Source organism: Neophocaena asiaeorientalis, unplaced genomic scaffold (genome assembly GCF_003031525.2).
Source record: "Neophocaena asiaeorientalis asiaeorientalis breed wild unplaced genomic scaffold, Neophocaena_asiaeorientalis_V1.1 scaffold362, whole genome shotgun sequence".
Lineage (NCBI taxonomy): Eukaryota > Metazoa > Chordata > Mammalia > Artiodactyla > Phocoenidae > Neophocaena > Neophocaena asiaeorientalis.
The window spans coordinates 1,752,649-1,771,720 of NW_020175700.1; the positions used below are offsets into that span (position 1 = coordinate 1,752,649).

The 19,072-nt window shown below is 40.0% G+C and overlaps 1 protein-coding gene across 3 annotated transcripts in view; it reads right to left on the reverse strand.

Annotated features, from left to right (window-relative positions):
• TTC23 (tetratricopeptide repeat domain 23) overlaps window positions 1-19,072 on the reverse strand; it is a 110,926-nt gene that overhangs the window by 56,231 nt on the left and 35,623 nt on the right. For all 3 annotated transcript variants that reach the window (XM_024732067.1, XM_024732068.1, XM_024732069.1), the window contains 3 exons: window positions 13,935-14,058; window positions 10,722-10,872; window positions 10,407-10,532 (listed from right to left, as the gene is read on the reverse strand). In XM_024732067.1, coding sequence (XP_024587835.1) covers window positions 10,407-10,532; window positions 10,722-10,872; window positions 13,935-14,058 — 401 coding nt within the window. The remainder of the gene's footprint in view (window positions 1-10,406; window positions 10,533-10,721; window positions 10,873-13,934; window positions 14,059-19,072) is intronic.

Consider the following 19,072-nt stretch of genomic DNA (forward strand, 5'->3'; position numbering starts at 1 on the left):
TGGGGTAGGGAAGGACTTCTTAAATAAGATAAAAAAGTACAAATCAGAATGAAAGAAGTAGGTAAATTTGGTCACATTAAAAATAAAAACTCCTGGGCTTCCCTGGTGGCGCAGTGGTTGAGAGTCCGCCTGCCGATGCAGGGGACGCGGGTTCGTGCCCCGGTCCAGGAAGATCCCACATGCCGCGGAGCATCTGGGCCCGTGAGCCATGGCCGCTGAGCCTGCGCGTCCGGAGCCTGTGCTCCGCAACGGGAGGGGCCACAGCAGAGAGAGGCCCGCGTACCGCAAAAAAAAAAATAAATAAATAAAAACTCCTGTGCATCAAAATTCATCACAAAGAAAGTGAGAAGGCAAATTACACATTGGGAGTACATACAATATATGTAACCAGCAAATAACTTGTCATCAGAAATATGAAGAATGTCTACAAGTTAATAAGAAAAATGCAAATAGCCCAGTTAAAAAAATGAGTAAAAGAAAGGAACAGACATTTCACAGAACAGAAATTCCACATGTCCAGCAGATGTATGAAAAGATGTCAAACCTCACTATCAGGGAGATGCAATTAAAGAAACTATATGATTGGCAAAGATAAAAAGTCTGACAATATCAAGTATTGACGAGGACATGGAGTAATGGGAATTACTGCTGGTGAGAGTATAAACCGGTGGAAAGCAAACCCAGTAAAGTTGATGATGTGGATACTTGTCAATTAAGCAATTCCACTCCTGGGCATATACCTCAGAGATAATCTTGCACATATGCCCATAAAGACATGTACGAAAACGATCAAGGAAATAGTGTTTATAATAGTGAAAAACTGGAAGCAATTTATGTGTTCACCCTCAGAATGTATAATTAAATTAGAGGAAAGTTACATGGATTAAACATAATATGGAGGTTTAAAATGAAGAGACTAGCACTATGTGTATCAACTGACGTGGATACATCTCAAAAATAGAAAAGTAATGGGGGGATAAAAGCAAGGTACAGAAGGAAACATACATATGAAGTAAAAAAATGAAAAATAATACTGTATATTTTTTATGGTTATACATGTATAGATTCAGAGGAATGAAAAACACTAAATTCAATATCACAGTTACCTGTAACATGGGGAGAAGAAAAGAGATTGAGAAGAACGCATAAACAGGCTTCCACTTATCTGAAATGTTCTATTTTGAAGCTTGGAAGTGTGTACTTGAGTATTCGCGTAACAATATCTTTAGCTTTATATGCCTGAGATATTTGGTTAAAAAGATGAACAAATACAACACTCTGTTGTTTACCATGTGCAGAGAATGTGGCACTTTCTACTCTCACCCTTTGAAGTTGTCGTTGCATGCTATTCCAGGGTCCTGGCACTAACCAGCCAGAAATGAAGGCTATCAAGCTAATGCAATCTACAATGAGCATTCTGGAGCTCATTGAGGGTACACTGTTCACATAAAAGGAAAGACAAAATAGAAAATAAAATTACTTTAGCTTCACAATATGTTTAATAAAAAAGGAACTGGGGGAGTACTACATCAGGAAATAACTAAATTATAGTCTTACCTCCATTTCCAACTCATTTAAAGCCATCAGTCAATTTCAGGCAATCTTGTCTGTCTCTATTTGCTCATAAGTAATGTGTGGGAGGGCAACATTTTCTCCTTTCCTTTCCTATCTACCTGCCAGGGATGCTTTGAGGATTTATTATCTAGTGGGCCCATAATGTGTTTGGGTAGCTTTAGGAAACACACTGGACAGATGAAAAGATAGAGAATTCTGAACAACAAAATGTGGCAGTATGTTAATTTGGCAGGTCCACAACTTAAACCACAGCATATTTCATTGAATGAAAATACATCTGCAGTAATTCTACAGAGCACATGACAAGACACTATCTCATCTCAGATGAGTTTCAGAAGATCCCACAGGGATGGAGACTTGTTTTAACCTGCAACAAACAAGTGCAATCTCCTCTGGTATTACTAAGGCAATAGAGGGTTTCCTTTTAAAAGCTCAGGAATTTGGCAAGAATATTGAGCACCAGTGAACAGCAGAAGCCTTGTGGGACCATTGCTGATTATGGAAATCTGATGAAAAATCAATCTTGGAAGAGGAAAATTAGGATTTTCTAGAGTCAAAAGGAGAAAAGGTTTACATCTGGGTCTCTCTTTACCATCTGGCACACATAGGTAAAAGCTGTGCTCTGTAGAGGGCATTGTCAGGTTTCCATTCTGTGCTAGTGAATGGGATCTGTGCTGTGGTGAGGAGTGTGGACACCAGAGTTGGATGCAGACCTGGCTCTGCTCTGCTACTTCCCAGCTTTGTGACCCTGGGAAATGACCTCACTTCTCTCAGCTTCGGTTTTCTTCATTTGAAAATGGGAATATGAAGGGTACATACATCACAGGGAGGACTGCAGATTAAATGGTGAGACGAGGTCTGCAAAGCACTTAGCAAGAGCCAGACCAGAAGGTGATCAAGGATTGCTAGCTAGTGTGGTTGTTTAAAATCATTATTATTAAGTGCAGTTGTTTAAGGGAAATGTATATTATACAGATAGAGTATTAGAAAAGGGGAAGACCAAAATGCAGTGCTCTAAAATAGTAAAGCTATTCGAAGAAAATGAAAACACTAATTTGAAAAGATACATGCACCCCAATGTTCATAGCAGCATTATTTACAATAGCCAAGATATAGAAGCAACCTAAGTGCCCATCAACAGATGAATGGATAAAGAAGATGTGATACATATATATTGGGTTGGCCAAAAAGTTTGTTTGGATTTTTCTATAACATCTTACAAAAAAACATGAATGAACTTTTTGGCCAACCCAATATATACGTGTGCGCACACACACAATGGAATAGTACTCAGCCATAAAAAGAATGAAATTCTGCCATTTGCAACAACATGAAATGGACCTAGAGATTATTATGCTTAGTGAAATAAGTCAGACAGAGCAAGACAAAAGACAAATATTCTCTATCCTATCACTTATAAGTGGAATCTAAAAAGTAAAAGAATCGAATGAATATAACAAAACAGAAACAGACTCACAGTTATAAAGAACAAACTAGTGGTTACCAGTGAGGAGAGGGATGGGGGGAGGGACAAGGTAGGAGTAGGGGATTAAGAGGTACAAACTACTAAGTGTAAAGTAGATAAGCAACAAGGATATATTGTACAGCACAGGGAAATTTAGCCATTATTTTGTGATAACTTAAAATGAAGTACAATCTATAAAAATATTGAATCACTATGAAATTAGTTTCAGTCCACCTGAAACTAATATAATATCGTAAATCAGCTATACTTCAACAAAAATAAAAATAGTAAAGCTTTAGAGGATTCAAATAATAGAAAATAGATAAAGTATATGAAAGTAATCTGTGCCATGTGCTTTTCTGCTTCCCCACATTTAAAAAAATGATTAAAAAAAACAGATTTTGTATAAAGTAAGAGCGTCTCTTCAATCGCAGGAATACAGGATGACAAAGAGTGCCAGGAAAAATCAAATTATTTCCTTCTTGTTAAATAAGCATAAAACATTCTAGGCACATAGCATTGAATGGGAGGAACTGACAGGAGACATATCTCCTCTGGAGAGCAGTGGGGTGTTTCCTGGAAGTAGGAAAGGGAGAAGGAGGGTTCTGAGCACATGAGCATTTGTCAGAGGCTTTATGCCCAAAAGATAAGTGCAGAGAAAGTGATTCTTTAAAGAAACGCTGGGACTTCCCTGGTGGGGCAGTGGTTAAGAATCCACCTGCCAATGCAGGGGACATGGGTTTGAGCCCTGGTCCAGGAAGATCCCACATGCTGCGGTGGAGCAACTAAGCCCATGTGCCACAACTACTGAAGCCCACGTGCTTAGAGCCTATGCTCCACAATAAGAGAAGCCACCCCAGTGAGAGAGGCCCACGCACCGCAACAAAGAGTAGCCCCTGCCAAAAAAAAAAAAAAAAAAAAGAAACATATCTCTAGGTGATGGCATGAACTAAAAAGATAAAAGCTGAGTAGAGCAAGCAAAAGCTAGATTTGGAGGTTATTGACTGGACTGATTAAGGGAGGACAATGGTAAAAGCAAAGGCTATTTACCAAAGTATCAAAAATTCACAATAAAAGCCTTGGGAATGTATTCTGGGAAACATGTGGAACTAAGTAGAATTCCACCATCCTAATGAGGTGATGGCAGGTAGATATAGACACTGCCCCCTTGCCACTATTTTCTCCATTATCTTCTACCCCCTCCCAGGAAGTACTGGCTAAGGGAGAAACCTCTCCCATGTTCTTTCCTCTTTGGAAAACTTGTGTTAGAATCATTTTCCAAATCTTGTGACTATAGTGAATCTAGAGAAAGCAAGACAAAGAAACAAACTCGAGCTTAAAACATATACATGTGTATATGTATATACACATATCTACATACAGATATATATATATCTGATTCTTAGCTTAGGTGGTTCGTAAGAGCAAAGACAAAAAAACAAAATGAAACAAAACAGCCTTCTCAAGTCATAGGAAAAAAAAGTACAGGAAAGAATATATCAAGACAGGGTCAGTCTATCTTATTCTGTGATGTCGGTACTACATACTTTAAAATCAAATCATTTCTAGGATGAAATGGCAGAAAGGAAAATGCTCAATTAGACAGTAGCAATAATAATAGCTACTTTTTTAGGCCTAACCACATACCCAGATGCTTTAATGTAGGGTTCATTTCATCACCACAGCAACCCTCTGGGGGCTGATCATTCCCACCTCAACAGGAGACGAGAAGGAAGGACTTGCCCAGGGTCCTTCAGTTGGGAAGGTTGAATGGATGCTGACACGAACCAAGAGCGACCTGATTCTAAGTCCATATTGTCAAATATATCATGTCACATACCTTAGAGATACCTGGAAGGTGTCCTGTTGATGCTCTGAGGAGCGTTTACTTATCACAGGCACACTTGAGAGCTAGTTCAGCATAGCAAGCAAGGCCAGGCAAAGTGCTCTCTGGGTAAGCTGTGGAGGACTCCAAAGATGACAAATCAAGCAGTCACAGAGAAAGCTGGGGACAGATCACATGTTCCAGAGCAGCAGTCTCAATAGGCCATAACCATCATGCCACGTAGAAAGATTATTTTAAAAGGTGTGTGTGTGTGTGTGTGTGTGTGTGTGTGTGTGTGTGCACAATGGTGTACTCCTGCCTTTATAAAGACACTATCTGTCTCTGGGGAATCTATCTACCAGTAACCAGGATAGAAAATAATCCTTAACACTGGAAAAAATTTGCTTGCTTTTACTAGTGACTACCTTGGCCCCATTTGAAAAAACAACTGCAACATAGGAACACAAGATTTGGATTCACTCTCCAAAATTAATAAATAATTACTGAATGAAGTAGTGCTGGAACAGAGAAGGGCAGGTAGAAGCAATGAAGCTTCAGGCCACAGTTAGGGATGGAAGGCACGGAGCGTGAGTCACCCTGCAGCCCTTATCTGTCAGCCCAAGGAGAAGAGAACTGTCCGCCCAAGGAGAAGAGAACTGTCCTAGCCTGATGGGCACCATAAAAGGCGAGGCAGGAGGAGGAAAAGGATGCACTGAAAGATACCCTTTTAAGAGAAACACAAATCCCGCGAGAGCTGCCTAAGAAATTATCCTGGTCTTCCACTTCCAAGACCGGGCAAAAGAAAAAGCCCTTGTGGTTGTGAGCATATTTGTAGAAATGTACAAAACCAAAGCCTTGTTACTTTCTAAAGCAGATCAGTTTGGACAAAATATTCACACTTCACTGAGGAAACAAAGTGATTGCATGAAAACCATGCAGGTTAAACATGCATGTTCCAATGAATATCTTACAGTGAAGAATCAGGACGAAAATAAGCAGTGAAGTTTAAAACAGCTCCCTTAAACACAAAACTGTAGGACAGCTTGGAACATTAACTTAAATTCTTGTTGGGTATTCAGCACATATGTGTACAAGGCCCGCCATCTGCTGACAAGGTTTGGTACTGATAATTTGGAAAGCACTCAGGAGGGGTGGATTTTGGCAGAGGATAATTTACTCAATTTTACAGCAAGTGCTCAACATTAAGTACTTATAACATTAGGTCACAACATATGCAACACATATCATATATTGGACCTCATATCTTTATATTTTCTGTTTTACAATATAAGAAGAATACCTACTTCTGGGCAGGAAGAAATTCTGGACTGGTCGGCCCTCCCAGTCACTATCCCCTTCCTCCTCTGTTACATAAACGGAGTCATACAGTATGAATTCTTTTTAGTCTGGCTTCTTTCACAAACATTATGTTTGTGGGAGTCATCCATCATGTTAAGCATAGGAGTTGTTTCATCATTTTCTTTGTATGAACAGATCACAATTTATCTACTCTACTGCTGATGAACATTTGGATTGTTTCCAGTCCTTGGCTATTACAAATAACACGTAGCTTTGGACATTCTTGGCTGTGTCTTTTGGTGAACATATGTATGCATTTCTGTTGGGTGTATATTTGGGAGTGATACTGCTGGGTCATAGGGTATTCAAACATTTAAACTTAGTAATAATGCCAGTTTTCTAAAGTAGTTATACTAAATATATTCTAAACAACCACATATGAGAAAACATGAGAGCACTATATACTTGCCAACTTGATGTTATTAGGCTTTTAAAAATTTTAGCAATATTAGTGGAAATGTAGTAGTATCCTATGACTTTAATTTTCATTTCCCTGGTGACTGATGAGAAGAATGTCATTTAATATCTTTTTAGTTATGTGGGTATCCTTTTTTGTGAAAAGTCTCTTGCCAGGGAGTTCCCTGGCAGTCCAGTGGTTAGGACTTGACACTTTCACTGCCATGATTCAATCCCTAGCTGGGGAACTAAGATCCCGCAAGCCACAGGGCCCGGCCAAAAAAAAAAAAAAAAAGTCTCTTGTCCACTTTTCTATTCAGTTGTTTGTCTTTGTTTCATTGATATATAGGAGTTCTTTACAGATTCTAGACATGAGCTCTTTGTCAATTATATGTATTACAAATATCTTCTTCCTCTTTCTTCTTGTCTGTGGTATGAAACATATGGTGATTTAAGTACAAAACAATATAGCATCAAGCAGAAGGGAAGAGAGAATTAACATACTCAAAGTCCCTTACATTGTCCAGAAAGTGGTTAATTGGCTAATTGCATTAGAGTGTAATAGGTCAGGGATACAAGCGACATATTCTATGGTAATCACTAGGAAAAAAATAAAATAATGTATAACTTACCAGTTAATAGATAGGGAAACGGATGACAAAAATATTTGATTAAACTAAAGGAAGGCAAGAAAGGAGAAAGCAAGGAACATAAAACTTGTAGGACAAAAGGAAATTTAAAAACTCAAATATATCAGTAATTAAAACAAAAAAATATGAAGATTGAAAATTAAGAGATGGAAAAAGGTATTATAGGAAAATTGTTACCAAGAGAGCTAAAATATCAATTTTAATATCAGGCAAAATAGATACAGACATAGGGGACAAAGAAGAACAATATATACTCACAAATAAAATAACAGATTAAGAAGACAGGCTGTTTAATTCTACTCCCACCCAACAGAATATATCAGAATATATAAAAAAATGACTGGCAGAATCATGGGAAGCTACAAATGGATCAATAATTATAGTTCGAAATTTAAGCACACTTGCCTTAAAAGCTAATGTATCAAATTGGCAAAAGGTAAAAATATATATAAATCTGAGTAACAATTAATAAAGTTACCCTAATACAGATTTATTAGAACCTTAAACACAACAGGTAGCATACTTGGAACATTCACAAAAATTGACTATGGACTAGGTCACAAAGGAAGCGTCAGTAAATTTCAGAGAGTTGATACTACACAAATATGTTTCTGCTCACAATGCAGTAAAATTAAAAATCAGTAACATCAGAATATCTTGAAAGAACCGCATATATATGCAAACTAGAACACATATCATTTGAATAATATCTGGATTAAAGAGTAATTTATAAACTAAGTTATGCGAGTGATAGTGCTACATGTTAAAACATGTGGGATAGGTTAAAGCAAGACTCACACGGACATTTTGGAGAATATCTTTAATATTTGGGTGGGAAACTCTCAAAGCATAAATCATAAGGTTAAAATTAATGGATTTGACTCTAGAAAAATTAAGTTCCATGCCATGAAGAACACCATAGACAAAATTAATAAATGAGTGATAGATATAAGAAAATATTCGTAATATTGCTAATTTATAATATATAAGAAAATCTCGATTATCAATAAGAAAAGCACAGGAAACCCCAAAAGAAAAATGAGAAAGAATGCTAACAGGCTATTCACAGAAGGGGAATCCAATGGCTAAGCAGTATATGAAGAGGTACTCAAACTCACTAATAAGAGAAACATAAGTAGAATTGAAAAGTAATTAAATAGTACATATATGCATCGAGGTGGCAAAGGTTAGAAAGACCAACAATGCCAAACATTGTTGGGGATGTGAGAAAACAGGAACCCACGTGCCCCACAAGTGGGAATGCAGATGGGTGTAGCAATTGGTCAGTGTGTGGTGAACTTGAAGTATGAGTGTACCCTGTGACCATGCAATCCTACCCTTAGAGTATAAACTCAGAAAAGTCTCTCTGAGCCTCCTAAGTGGAGCTGCACAAGGATGTTCATGGCAGCACCATTGTGGGAGCTGGGAGCTGGGGATGAGCTGAATGCCCACTGCTAGGAGGACAGACAAGCACAGGATGGCAGATGCATTCTATGGAGCACAACAAAGCAGCCAGCAGCAACAACTAAAAACAGTGCTGAGTGGACAAAAGTGAGAAACAGAGTGAGACACATACTGCAAATTTATATAAACCTAAAACATATAAATACAGAAAACAATGCTATTTATTATTCAGAGATACATATTTAAAGACATAAATCATCGTTTAAAAAGGTTATCTATGATCTGTTTGTGACAGAATGAGAGTAAGGATCAGAGATGGAAGGAAAAAATCAATTTAAAAAGGCATATCAGGGACTTTCCTGGTGGCGCAGTGGTTAAGAATCCACCTGCCAGTGCAGGGGACATGGGTTCGAGCCCTGGTCCGGGGAGATCCCACATACCGCGGAGCAAGTAAGCCCGTGCACCACAACTACTGAGCCTGCGCTCTAGAGCCTGCAAGCCACAACTACTGAGCACTCGTGCCACAACTACTGAAGCCCACGTGCCTAGAGCTCGTGCTCCGCGACGAGAAGCCACTTCAATGAGAAGCCCGCGCACCGCAATGAACAGTAGCCCCCCACCCTTGCCGCAACTAGAGAAAGCCCGTGCGCAACAACGAAGACCCAACTCAGCCAAAAATAAATAGATTAATTAATTTTTTTAAATGTTAAAAAAAAAAGTGTACCAAAGGTTTGCATGGACTGATGAATTCTCTGCACTTCATATCCAAAAACACTCCCAAACAAACAAATTAACAGGAGTGGACTTATGATCACAAAAATATCTTTAAAAGCATGAGTCAAAGTTAGTCCTTCCCAGCTCCCATTCATATGGAAGCATTAGGTGTGCTCCTTCAGGGCCCTTTCCTTCTTAAAATGAGTCCATTGTGTCCCTGAGTTCTCTTGGGAATCAACCTATACGTATAGTCTGATTATTAATTTACACTGAATTCTTCCAGGCTTGGTTAAAGGCTGCTGCGTTGGTCTGCTGGGGATTCTCTGCCTCTTCTAAAATAGACCTTTCTCTGCCCTCTTCCTCCTACAAACACATCCTTCCAAAGAGTGGGTACATTCTCTGTCACCCCACTGCTCTGGGGAATTGGCTTGGAGTTGGCCTTTGGAGAGGGATAAATGTGCTGACTACCCAAGGCCCCTTCTCCCTCAGGCTCCAGCCACTATATCTCTTCCACCTGGATTTATTTGGTGAGTGTGGGTTGGGGGTAGGGAGAACAAGGAACAATCTTCTCATTCTCATGGATTCAGATATCTCTAAGATCTTTCTCCTTTGAGTCCCTAATCGTAAAATCAATGTATTGAAATATCTTAGACTAGAACAGTAGGGGAAAAAAGGAAGATGGGGGTGTGGGGAGGGGAGGGAAGGAAACAAGGGCAGGAGGAGAGGGGCAGGGAGAGCAGGCAAGAAATAGAAAGTCAAGAGAATGACATCAGGACTCTAGGACCCAGGGGTGGGTATGAGAGCACTACACATTTAGTGAAGAGTGCCACTGACGTACATGCCTTGGTTGTGGCTGCTCTGATGTGACTGTCGTCCTCCTCTTTTAATTCTGGACAATGGCCATGGAGAAGCCACCGACACAGCACCATGCAGAAGCTCCTCCTGCCTGAAGACAGAGTCTTCCGGCAAAGAACCTCCAGGAATCACGTATACAAAAAGTCCTAAACTGAAAACTTACCGTGCAAATGACAATTTGATCTGCGTTTGAATTTCTATCCATTCTTCCTTTATAATCCTTCCACATTGCAGCAGCTCCTTTGAAAGTCTCTCTGCTTTTGTCAAATTCTCTGAAGCTTCCTTAAACCTGAGTTGTGTTCAGGAAACTTTACACTTGGTGCTACATTCTGGGGCCCTAGTTCCTGGACATCCTTGGCTCTCATACTTCCCATCACCCTTCCTGAGTCACCTGCCATCTTTTGATTTGGCCTTAAAAATTAACTATAAGCATTATGAACGGTATTTCTATTTGTAAAGATTAGAGGCAAAAGGATACTTTTGAAGGGAGAGTAAGGCTCTCCCCATGGTATGGAATAACTCAACCGAACACTTGAAAACATCTGTATTGTCATTGTAGGGATGCACAATGGAGTTGGTGAGGATTTCTTTGGCTTTTTCTGCATGTTGTTTTGCTTGCAGTGACAGTCCTGTGGACAAAGAAAAAGAAGTCTCAGTTTCTCTTTCATTTCAGCTGGACAGGAATATAGTTATCTCTGGCCAGGGAATCTGATGAGGTCTCCTTCATATATCATCAAGTGGCACATGGAGATATATTGGGACAGCATGAAATACGATCATGACTATAAGAAACAAAGAAGTGTTTCACACCTAGGACTCAAGATAAAAAAATTTTCCCACAATGGTCTTTTTAGAAATAATCAGAATGAGCAGGAAATGAACAGCTTTGAAACTTCACCAATATCAGACGTAAAATGTTATGAATAATTATAAAAAAACAAATGGAATACAAAGACTACAGCATTCTGGGCAGGAAATAAAATATTCATGAATTTTAATCCTGGCTTTGTGACAGCAATCTTAATGAAATACTAAAAATTCTGAATCTTCTGCTCACCCATCCATAATCATAACTTTAGAGAGTTATTTTAACATAATACAAATATGATGGTATCTATAAAAACTGACAAACAATTCCAATGAGGTAAGGGGCTGATGTGCTACAATCTCTTATTTCTATGTGGTAATAGACTGAGATGAATCAAATGAAGTTTAAAAACAGTTACTACCAAGAACTAATTCCCGGTGGGTTCCAGCGTTCTTCCATTGGCATATTCATTTGTGGTAAAGGTGACACTGAGGATCACTATTTAGGTCTCAGGTTTTTTCATTTTCCCATATCCCCATCTTCTTCCCCACAATGACACACCCTTCCACCCACATCCTAATACTCCTGGTCTTACGTTCTTCATTACATGGAATTGTATCTCAAATCTCTAAAAAGAGCTGTCAAATTATGAAATTCATTCTGTTCCTATGTCTATAAAACAGAATATATTTTCTGAGGGAGAAAGTCCAGGGTATGCTACTCCTATAGGAACACTTACAGAATTTTGTCTTATTTTTTTTAAAAGTACACAATCAACCTACCAGAAATTTATTAGTGCCAATAATGTATGCAACATTATAAAACATGAGGAATTCTGGTCCATTTCCTCAAGAAACTTGAACTCAATCTACAAGAAGCAGCATGGGTTGAGGTTCAAGAACACTAGCTCTGAAATCAGACTGCTCAGAGTGAATTCCCTGCTCTACCACTTACCTGAAATGTTGGCTCCAGCTTCCTCGACTGTAGACAGGGATAATAACATTACCCACCTCATAGCACTGTAGTGAAGATTGAAGGAAATTATACATGGAAAATAGCATGGTGCCTGGCACTCAATAAGACCTTAATAAATAGTAGATACTGCTCTTACTTTAAATTGAGAAAGAAAGACTATAATGCAGAAAGGTAGCAGACTGTAGAAGAAAAACATCATTAAAAAAAAATCCCTGATGCTAGGACACTGGTACTGGCAACCAAAATCCTAGGTCTGAGTCTCAGATCAGCTATCTATTAACAGTGTGACCTGAGGTAAGCTGTTTCAACTCAAACTAGTTGTTTCCTCTGAATCTAGAAAATAGGGGGTATAAGGGTATGGTTTGAACTAGATGATCTCCAACGTCCCCTCTGGCTCTAATAGTCTTTTTTTTTTTTTAATTTTTATTTATTTATTTATTTATATTTATGTTTTGGCTGTGTTGGGTCTTCGTTTCTGTGCATGGGCTTTCTCTAGTTGCGGCGAGCGGGGGCCACTCTTCATCACGGTGCACGGGCCTCTCACTGTCGTGGCCTCTCTTGTTGCGGAGCACAGGCTCCAGTCACGCAGGCTCAGTAGTTGTGGCACATGGGCCAAGTTGCTCCGCGGCATGTGGGATCCTCCCAGACCAGGGCACGAACCCGTGTCCCCTGCATTGGCAGGCAGACTCTCAACCACTGCGCCACCAGGGAAGCCCCTCTAATAGTCTTTGATCTAACAGGTAGGAGCAATCTATAATCAGATTTGGCTAAATTTACTGGGTGGCAATTGTGTACTTAGCATTGTGGTGTTTTTCATTTCTGTTTATTTATTCATTGGGCCAATCCTGGGAAGTCAGTGCCATCATATCATCATCATTATCATCACTTTTCAATTAAAGAAACAGAGTACAGAGATGTACTCTTGTACCTCTTGTCCTAGGTTGCCAGTCCATGTTTTTGCCTTCTCTGCATCCACTCTCCCTTCCCGTTTTCTTTTGAGGATGCCCAGCCCCTGCACACTCAGTCCTTGTGATTTAGCCAAGGCCAGCCTCTCCCCAAGGATCCAGTGGAGCCAAAAGGCAGGTCTAGCCAATCAGACTCTTTCTTTTCTTTGGCATACAACCCCCATCAGCCCAATAAGAATCCCCAAACCCTGAGATTTTGGAGGAGAGACACTCTTTTTTTCCTGGGAATGCTGAGGAGGGAAACCTAAAGTTGCTGGCAACCTTGCTGCCACCACGTGGGCAAAGTTTGGTTAAGAATGGAGCCAAGGGCTTCCCTGGTGGCGCAGTGGTTGAGAGTCTGCCTGCCGATGCAGGGGACGCGGGTTCGTGCCCCGGTCTGGGAGGATCCCACATGCCGCGGAGCGAACAGAGAAAAACAGAATCAAGTGGTACGAAAAGGGAGGAACGGAAATCTGATCACACTGTTTGAAAAAGTGGATCTGGCTAAGTCTACAGTAAGTTTTACCCCTGGATTTTTAAGTGTATGGGTCAATGAATTACCTTTTGTTTATTGCCAGCTTGATTTAGCCTCTTATTTTTTTTGGGGGGGGTGTCACTTATAGGCAAGAGACTTTCCATCAATACATACGTGAATGGATCCTATTTTAGGCCCCAACTCTATGCCCTGGGCCATTTCTACAATGCCTTCAAAGCTAACAAGTTAATTATCTCCCAAGAACTACTTTTAAGATCATAAAAATCAAGGCTCAGAGGGCTAAAGTCTTCCTTCTCTTTTTTACATATTGTATTAAAAAATCGTATTGACTCTTTGTGAGAGGAAATAGCTCTCAATGTGTAGAGAGGAGAATGTCCAAGAAAACCTGATCCTTCTAAAGTTAAGTCAAATTTGAGGAAAAGAGCAGAAACCAACCAGCCAATCCTCTTCAGCCTGAGGCAGACTCACCTTTCAGCTGGAGGTAACCCTGAGCCAGGTTAACATGCGCCTCGGCCAGTTTCCAGTGTGAGTCACCATAGCAGATCCTTGTCAGCGCCACACAGCGCACAAGCTCCTGGAGAGCCTGTTTATACTGGAGGAAGGGAAATGGGCTCACCAGTTAGACAGCAAAGCACAAAATCAACTTGTATTTTTATCCATTCAATATACACTTATTGAGTGTTGATTATGGGCCGGGCATGGTTTTAAGGACTTGTGATACATTAGAGAACAAAACAAAGATCTGTCTTGGATGGCAGGATATTCATCAGGTCAGGTGAAATAGACAATATACATTAAAAAACCAGTAAAATTTATAGTACATTTAAATTTATAGTAAATAGTGAAAAACGTTATGGAGTAAAGACGTTGCCCATCAATGAACAGCTACTACATATTCAGGCACAACAAGTGGGCGAATGGTGATAGTTTTCAAATAACGCCCTTTAGTTCTCAATTCAAACACCTTCTTTAGCAGCTGGGATATTAGCACAGCAAATGAGGTCAGCAGGACTTTACAAACAGATTTCATTAAGGGATTAAAGCACATTTTCATCTGGAGCCAGGACAAAGAGAATAGTGAACCATGGATTCTAGCTCCAGGTCAGCTTAGAGCAACAATACACTCAAAGCAAGACTGGTAGTTTTAAAATACAGCTCCAAAATTCTTTGATACTCCCTCCATACAGAGGTGGTGGTCTATGTCCCCTTTTCCTTGAATCTGGGTTTTATGACCGTTTGGCTAAAAGAACATGGAGGAAATGATGCAGCGCCACTTTTTAGACCCAGTTCTTAAAGAACTGGCAGCTTCCACTTTTTACTCACTCTTGGAACTTGTTATGGGCTGAATTGTGTCTCCCACTTCCAAATTCATATGTTGGAGTCCTAAGTACTTCAGAATATAACTGTATTTGGAGAGATGGCCTTTAAAGAGGTGAATAAGGTAAAATGAGGCTGTCAGGATGGGGCCCTAATCTAATATGACTGATGTCCTTGTAAGAAGAGAAAGGGACACTAGGAATGGGCACACACAGAGAAACACGTTGTGAGGACACAGTGGGAGTCAAGGAGAGAGCCCTCTGAATAAAATCAACCCTGCCAACACCTTGACCTTAGACTTCTAGGCTCCAGAACTGTGAGAAAATAAACTTCCTTTGTTGAAGCCACCCAGTGTGAGGTATTTTGCCATAGCAACCCCAGAAGACTAATAACCTAACCACCATTCCATGAAGAAGCCTAAGCGGCCCCACGGAGAGGCCTACATGGAAATGTGTTGGTGGCAGCATCAATCGGTCAACTGCAGGACTACGCCACCCTGCCATCAGATTCTCCACACCTGTTGAGCCCAGCTGATGCTGCATGGAGCAGAGCTGACCAGATCTCACTGAGCTCTGCACAAATTGTGCATTCATGAGCAAAATAAATGGTTGTTTTTGTTTTATGCCACTAAGTCTTAGAGAGTGATACAGTAATAGAGAGCTGGAATAGCAAAAGAGGAGGTGGGAGGTACAAAGCTGAAGGGGGCAAAGCAGAGGAAGAACCGTAAGAACAAGGACAGAGTTGTGGAAAAGACCCAGCAGAAGACCCAGTACACCCCCCACCCCTACTCCCCTGGTCAATGCCTAAGCTCAAAGGACCTGCACTTCCACAAAGGTCTCATGTGAGTTAGAAACACTTTCACCTTGAAACAACATTCCTCTTGACAAAAAATGCATACCCAGACAGTTGACCACAGGACAGTTGCTTTTCTGACCTAGCAAGAGAGGCTGGGGAACACTGTGCTCACTCCATAGTGATGAAGGAAGATGGAGGTGTGGTTTTTTCCTATAGTAACATTTTTCTCATTACGAAAGTAATACATGCTCATTATCAAAATACAGGTGAGTAAAAAATTTAAAAAATCACCTGCCATCTCACCTCTTAGATACAACTAGGCAGCTAAATTTCTCTCTATCCTTCATTCCTATGAATCTATCTATACATATTTTTACCTTTTAAAAATAGGCTTATAAGCTACATATAGGTTTGCAACTTTTCAAAATTTGTGAACATTTCTCCATGTCATCTTCTATGATAATAATTTTTTATGGCTGCATAGTATCTTATTGTATGGATATATTATAAGTGAGTTACTCAACCAATAGCTATTGAGCACTTAGGTTGTTTTAAAATTTTTTCTCTCTGAACATCCTGTGTGGATAGATTTGCTCATATCCATAAGCATTTTCCTTTTCTTTTTTTTTTATAGCAGTCTTTTTTTATAGATATAAATTTATTTATTTTATTATTTATTTTTGGCTGCATTGGGTCTTTGATGCTGCACACAGGCTTTCTGTAGTTGCGGTGAGCAGGGGCTACTCTTTGTTGTGGTGCACAAGCTTCTCATTGCAGTGGCTTCTCTTGTTGTGGAGCACGGGCCCTAGGTGCGTGGGCTTCAGTATTTGTGGCACGTGGGCTCAGTAGTTGTGGCTCTCAGGCTCTAGAGCACAGGCTCAGTAGTTGTGGCACATGGGCTTAGTTGCTCCATGGCATGTGGGATCTTCCTGGACCTGGGCTCGAACCTGTGTCCCCCTGCATTGGCAGGAGGATTCTTAACCACTGCGCCACCAGGGAAGCCCCATAAGCATTTTCTTAGAATGAATTCCAACGTGACAATAGGGTAAACGATGTGCAAAATCCTGAGGCTTTGCTAGAGTTTTCTGGAGTGCTTCCTTGAGAGGCTGCTTCCATCCACACCTCCCTTACAGCACGGTGTGTGAGCAGGGAATGCCCCTTACACAGAGCCAAGCACTAGTTGGGGTCTAACTTGCCAATTTGCCAGTTAACTCATTTCTCCTTGTTTTAGTTTGTATTTTATTTTCCGCAAAGCTAGTGAGGCTGAACATCTTCATGTGTTTATTGGCTTTTTGTAGTTCTTCTTTTGGGAAACATCCATTTATTGCCTCTAGAGACAGGAAGTTTAGGGAATGGCTTCCTTGAAGACACACAGCAAATGAATACAGTGTATGAGAAAGAAAGAAGTGATGAAAACATTGAGAAGTCTTGATAGACAGTTTGCCAAAAAGAGAGGAGGATCTGATCTGATGGCGAATCTGTCCCAACCACAAGTTTCCAAGGAAGGACTATATGCAGTCTGAGAGTCAGCCTCCCAGATCAGAGCCTTGGTCCTCACTACCTGCATCGGGGACCAGTGCACAGAAAGAGCAGCCTGTCCTCCCTCTGCTTTCATATTTGCTAGGATGTGTAGTCCAGATACTGCCTTTTGATTTTCCAACCTTTATCCTGCCAGTTCCAGTGGCTTTAGCCAACAGGCATGGGTAGCAGGTAGACAGAAGAGAAGTATCAGTAGGAAGACAATTTCAGAACTGGGATGAGCCTTGGAAATAATCTAGTCTGATCACCTCAATTTAAAGAAGAAATATAAGGCCAGAGAGGTGAGATGATTTATCACCGAGTGGTAGAGTCAGAACTCACAGTCAAGCTCCCTAATGCAAAGTCCAGGTCTCTTCCCACAACATCATTCTTGAGTTACCTGAATTTCTTAAACTTCTTAATATTAAAATATGCAACTCTGAGGATCAGTAAGTCTGGCTATACATATTTTAAAATGGGTATTTAATACCCAGATCTTGGTGTCTAAATATCAATGCTATTCTCTTCTAAGAGGAACCAGCACTCCCTGAATCCACAGCTGGAGCAGGGAAATACAAGATGAACCTGAAAAATCTTATTGTGTCAGAAGTTAAAGAAAGAAGCATGGGAACATATCAAGGACTCAGAAGCCAGCTTGAAGGGGCTCCCACTGGCAAATACAAAATAATTTAAGTTTTGATGATGATAATGGATTGTAACATATTTGTAAAACAGGATTTCTTGAACCCATACTGATATAAATAAATGAACAATAAAGTGTGAAGAAGGAAAAGCTCTTCCTCATAAAAAGAATGCCAACAAACAAACGTTGAAAGAATGCTGAAGTCAGAGAATCACCATTTGACAAACATCGTAGTAATAGCTAATTCAGGTGAGAATCATCAATGGATGCTATAAACTAGGGGGTGAAGTTTTAATGAGGAATAGGATATGTTCACAGTATCAATGAATCTCCCCACAAAATATTAATTACAAAGGGAAGAATAATAATTCTACAGTGAAAAAATCTTCCAGATAGCTCCTTAAACCAAGCGATCAAATTTAGCCTCATAGTAATGAGACAAACGACATCGTACACCTCCTAATATGATGCACTGAGAAGGGCCCTATGTCAGGTCTGTGGGATTTCTGCCCCAAATGCATAATCTGAATCTAATCATAAGGAAACACATGACAAATTCAAATTGGGAGGTATTCTACAAAATAATTGGAGTGTATATTTGTGGCCCCTGCCAAATTCATATGTTGAAGCCCTAACTCTCACTGTAGTATTTGGAGATAGGGCCTCTAAGGCTGTAATTAGGGTCAAATGAGGTTATAAAGGTAGGGCCCTGATCAATAGGATTAGTGTACTTATAAGAAGAGACACCTTTCTCTCCCCCTTCCCTCACACGCACAAAGAAGAGGCCATGTGAGGACACAGCTAGAAGGTGGTGGTCTGCAACCCAAGGGGAGAGCTCTCACCAGACGCCAGCCCTGCTGACACCTTGATCTTGGACTTCCAGTCTCCAGAACTGTGAGGAGTACATTTCTGTTGTATAGGCCACCCAGTCTGTGGTGTTCTATTACAGCAGCCCAAACAGACTAATACAGTACTTTTCACAAATACTAAGATTGTGAAAGACAAAGACAGCCTAAGTAACTGCTCTAACTGTTGACTATAGTCAACATGACTTCATGGATTGGACCATGGCTGACTTTTTTTCTATAAAAGATATTATTGAAATAATTAGAGAAATATGGATAATGTTTGTAGATTAGATAATAATATATATCAATTTCCTAATTTCAATCATTGTACTATGGTTATGTAGGAGAATATCCTTTATTCTTGGGAAATAGGCACTGACGTATTTAGGGGTAAAGGATCATACATTTGTAACTTACTCTCAGATATTCAGAAAAATAATGACAGAGAGAGAGAGTGAGAAATAAAGAAATAAATTAAATGTTAA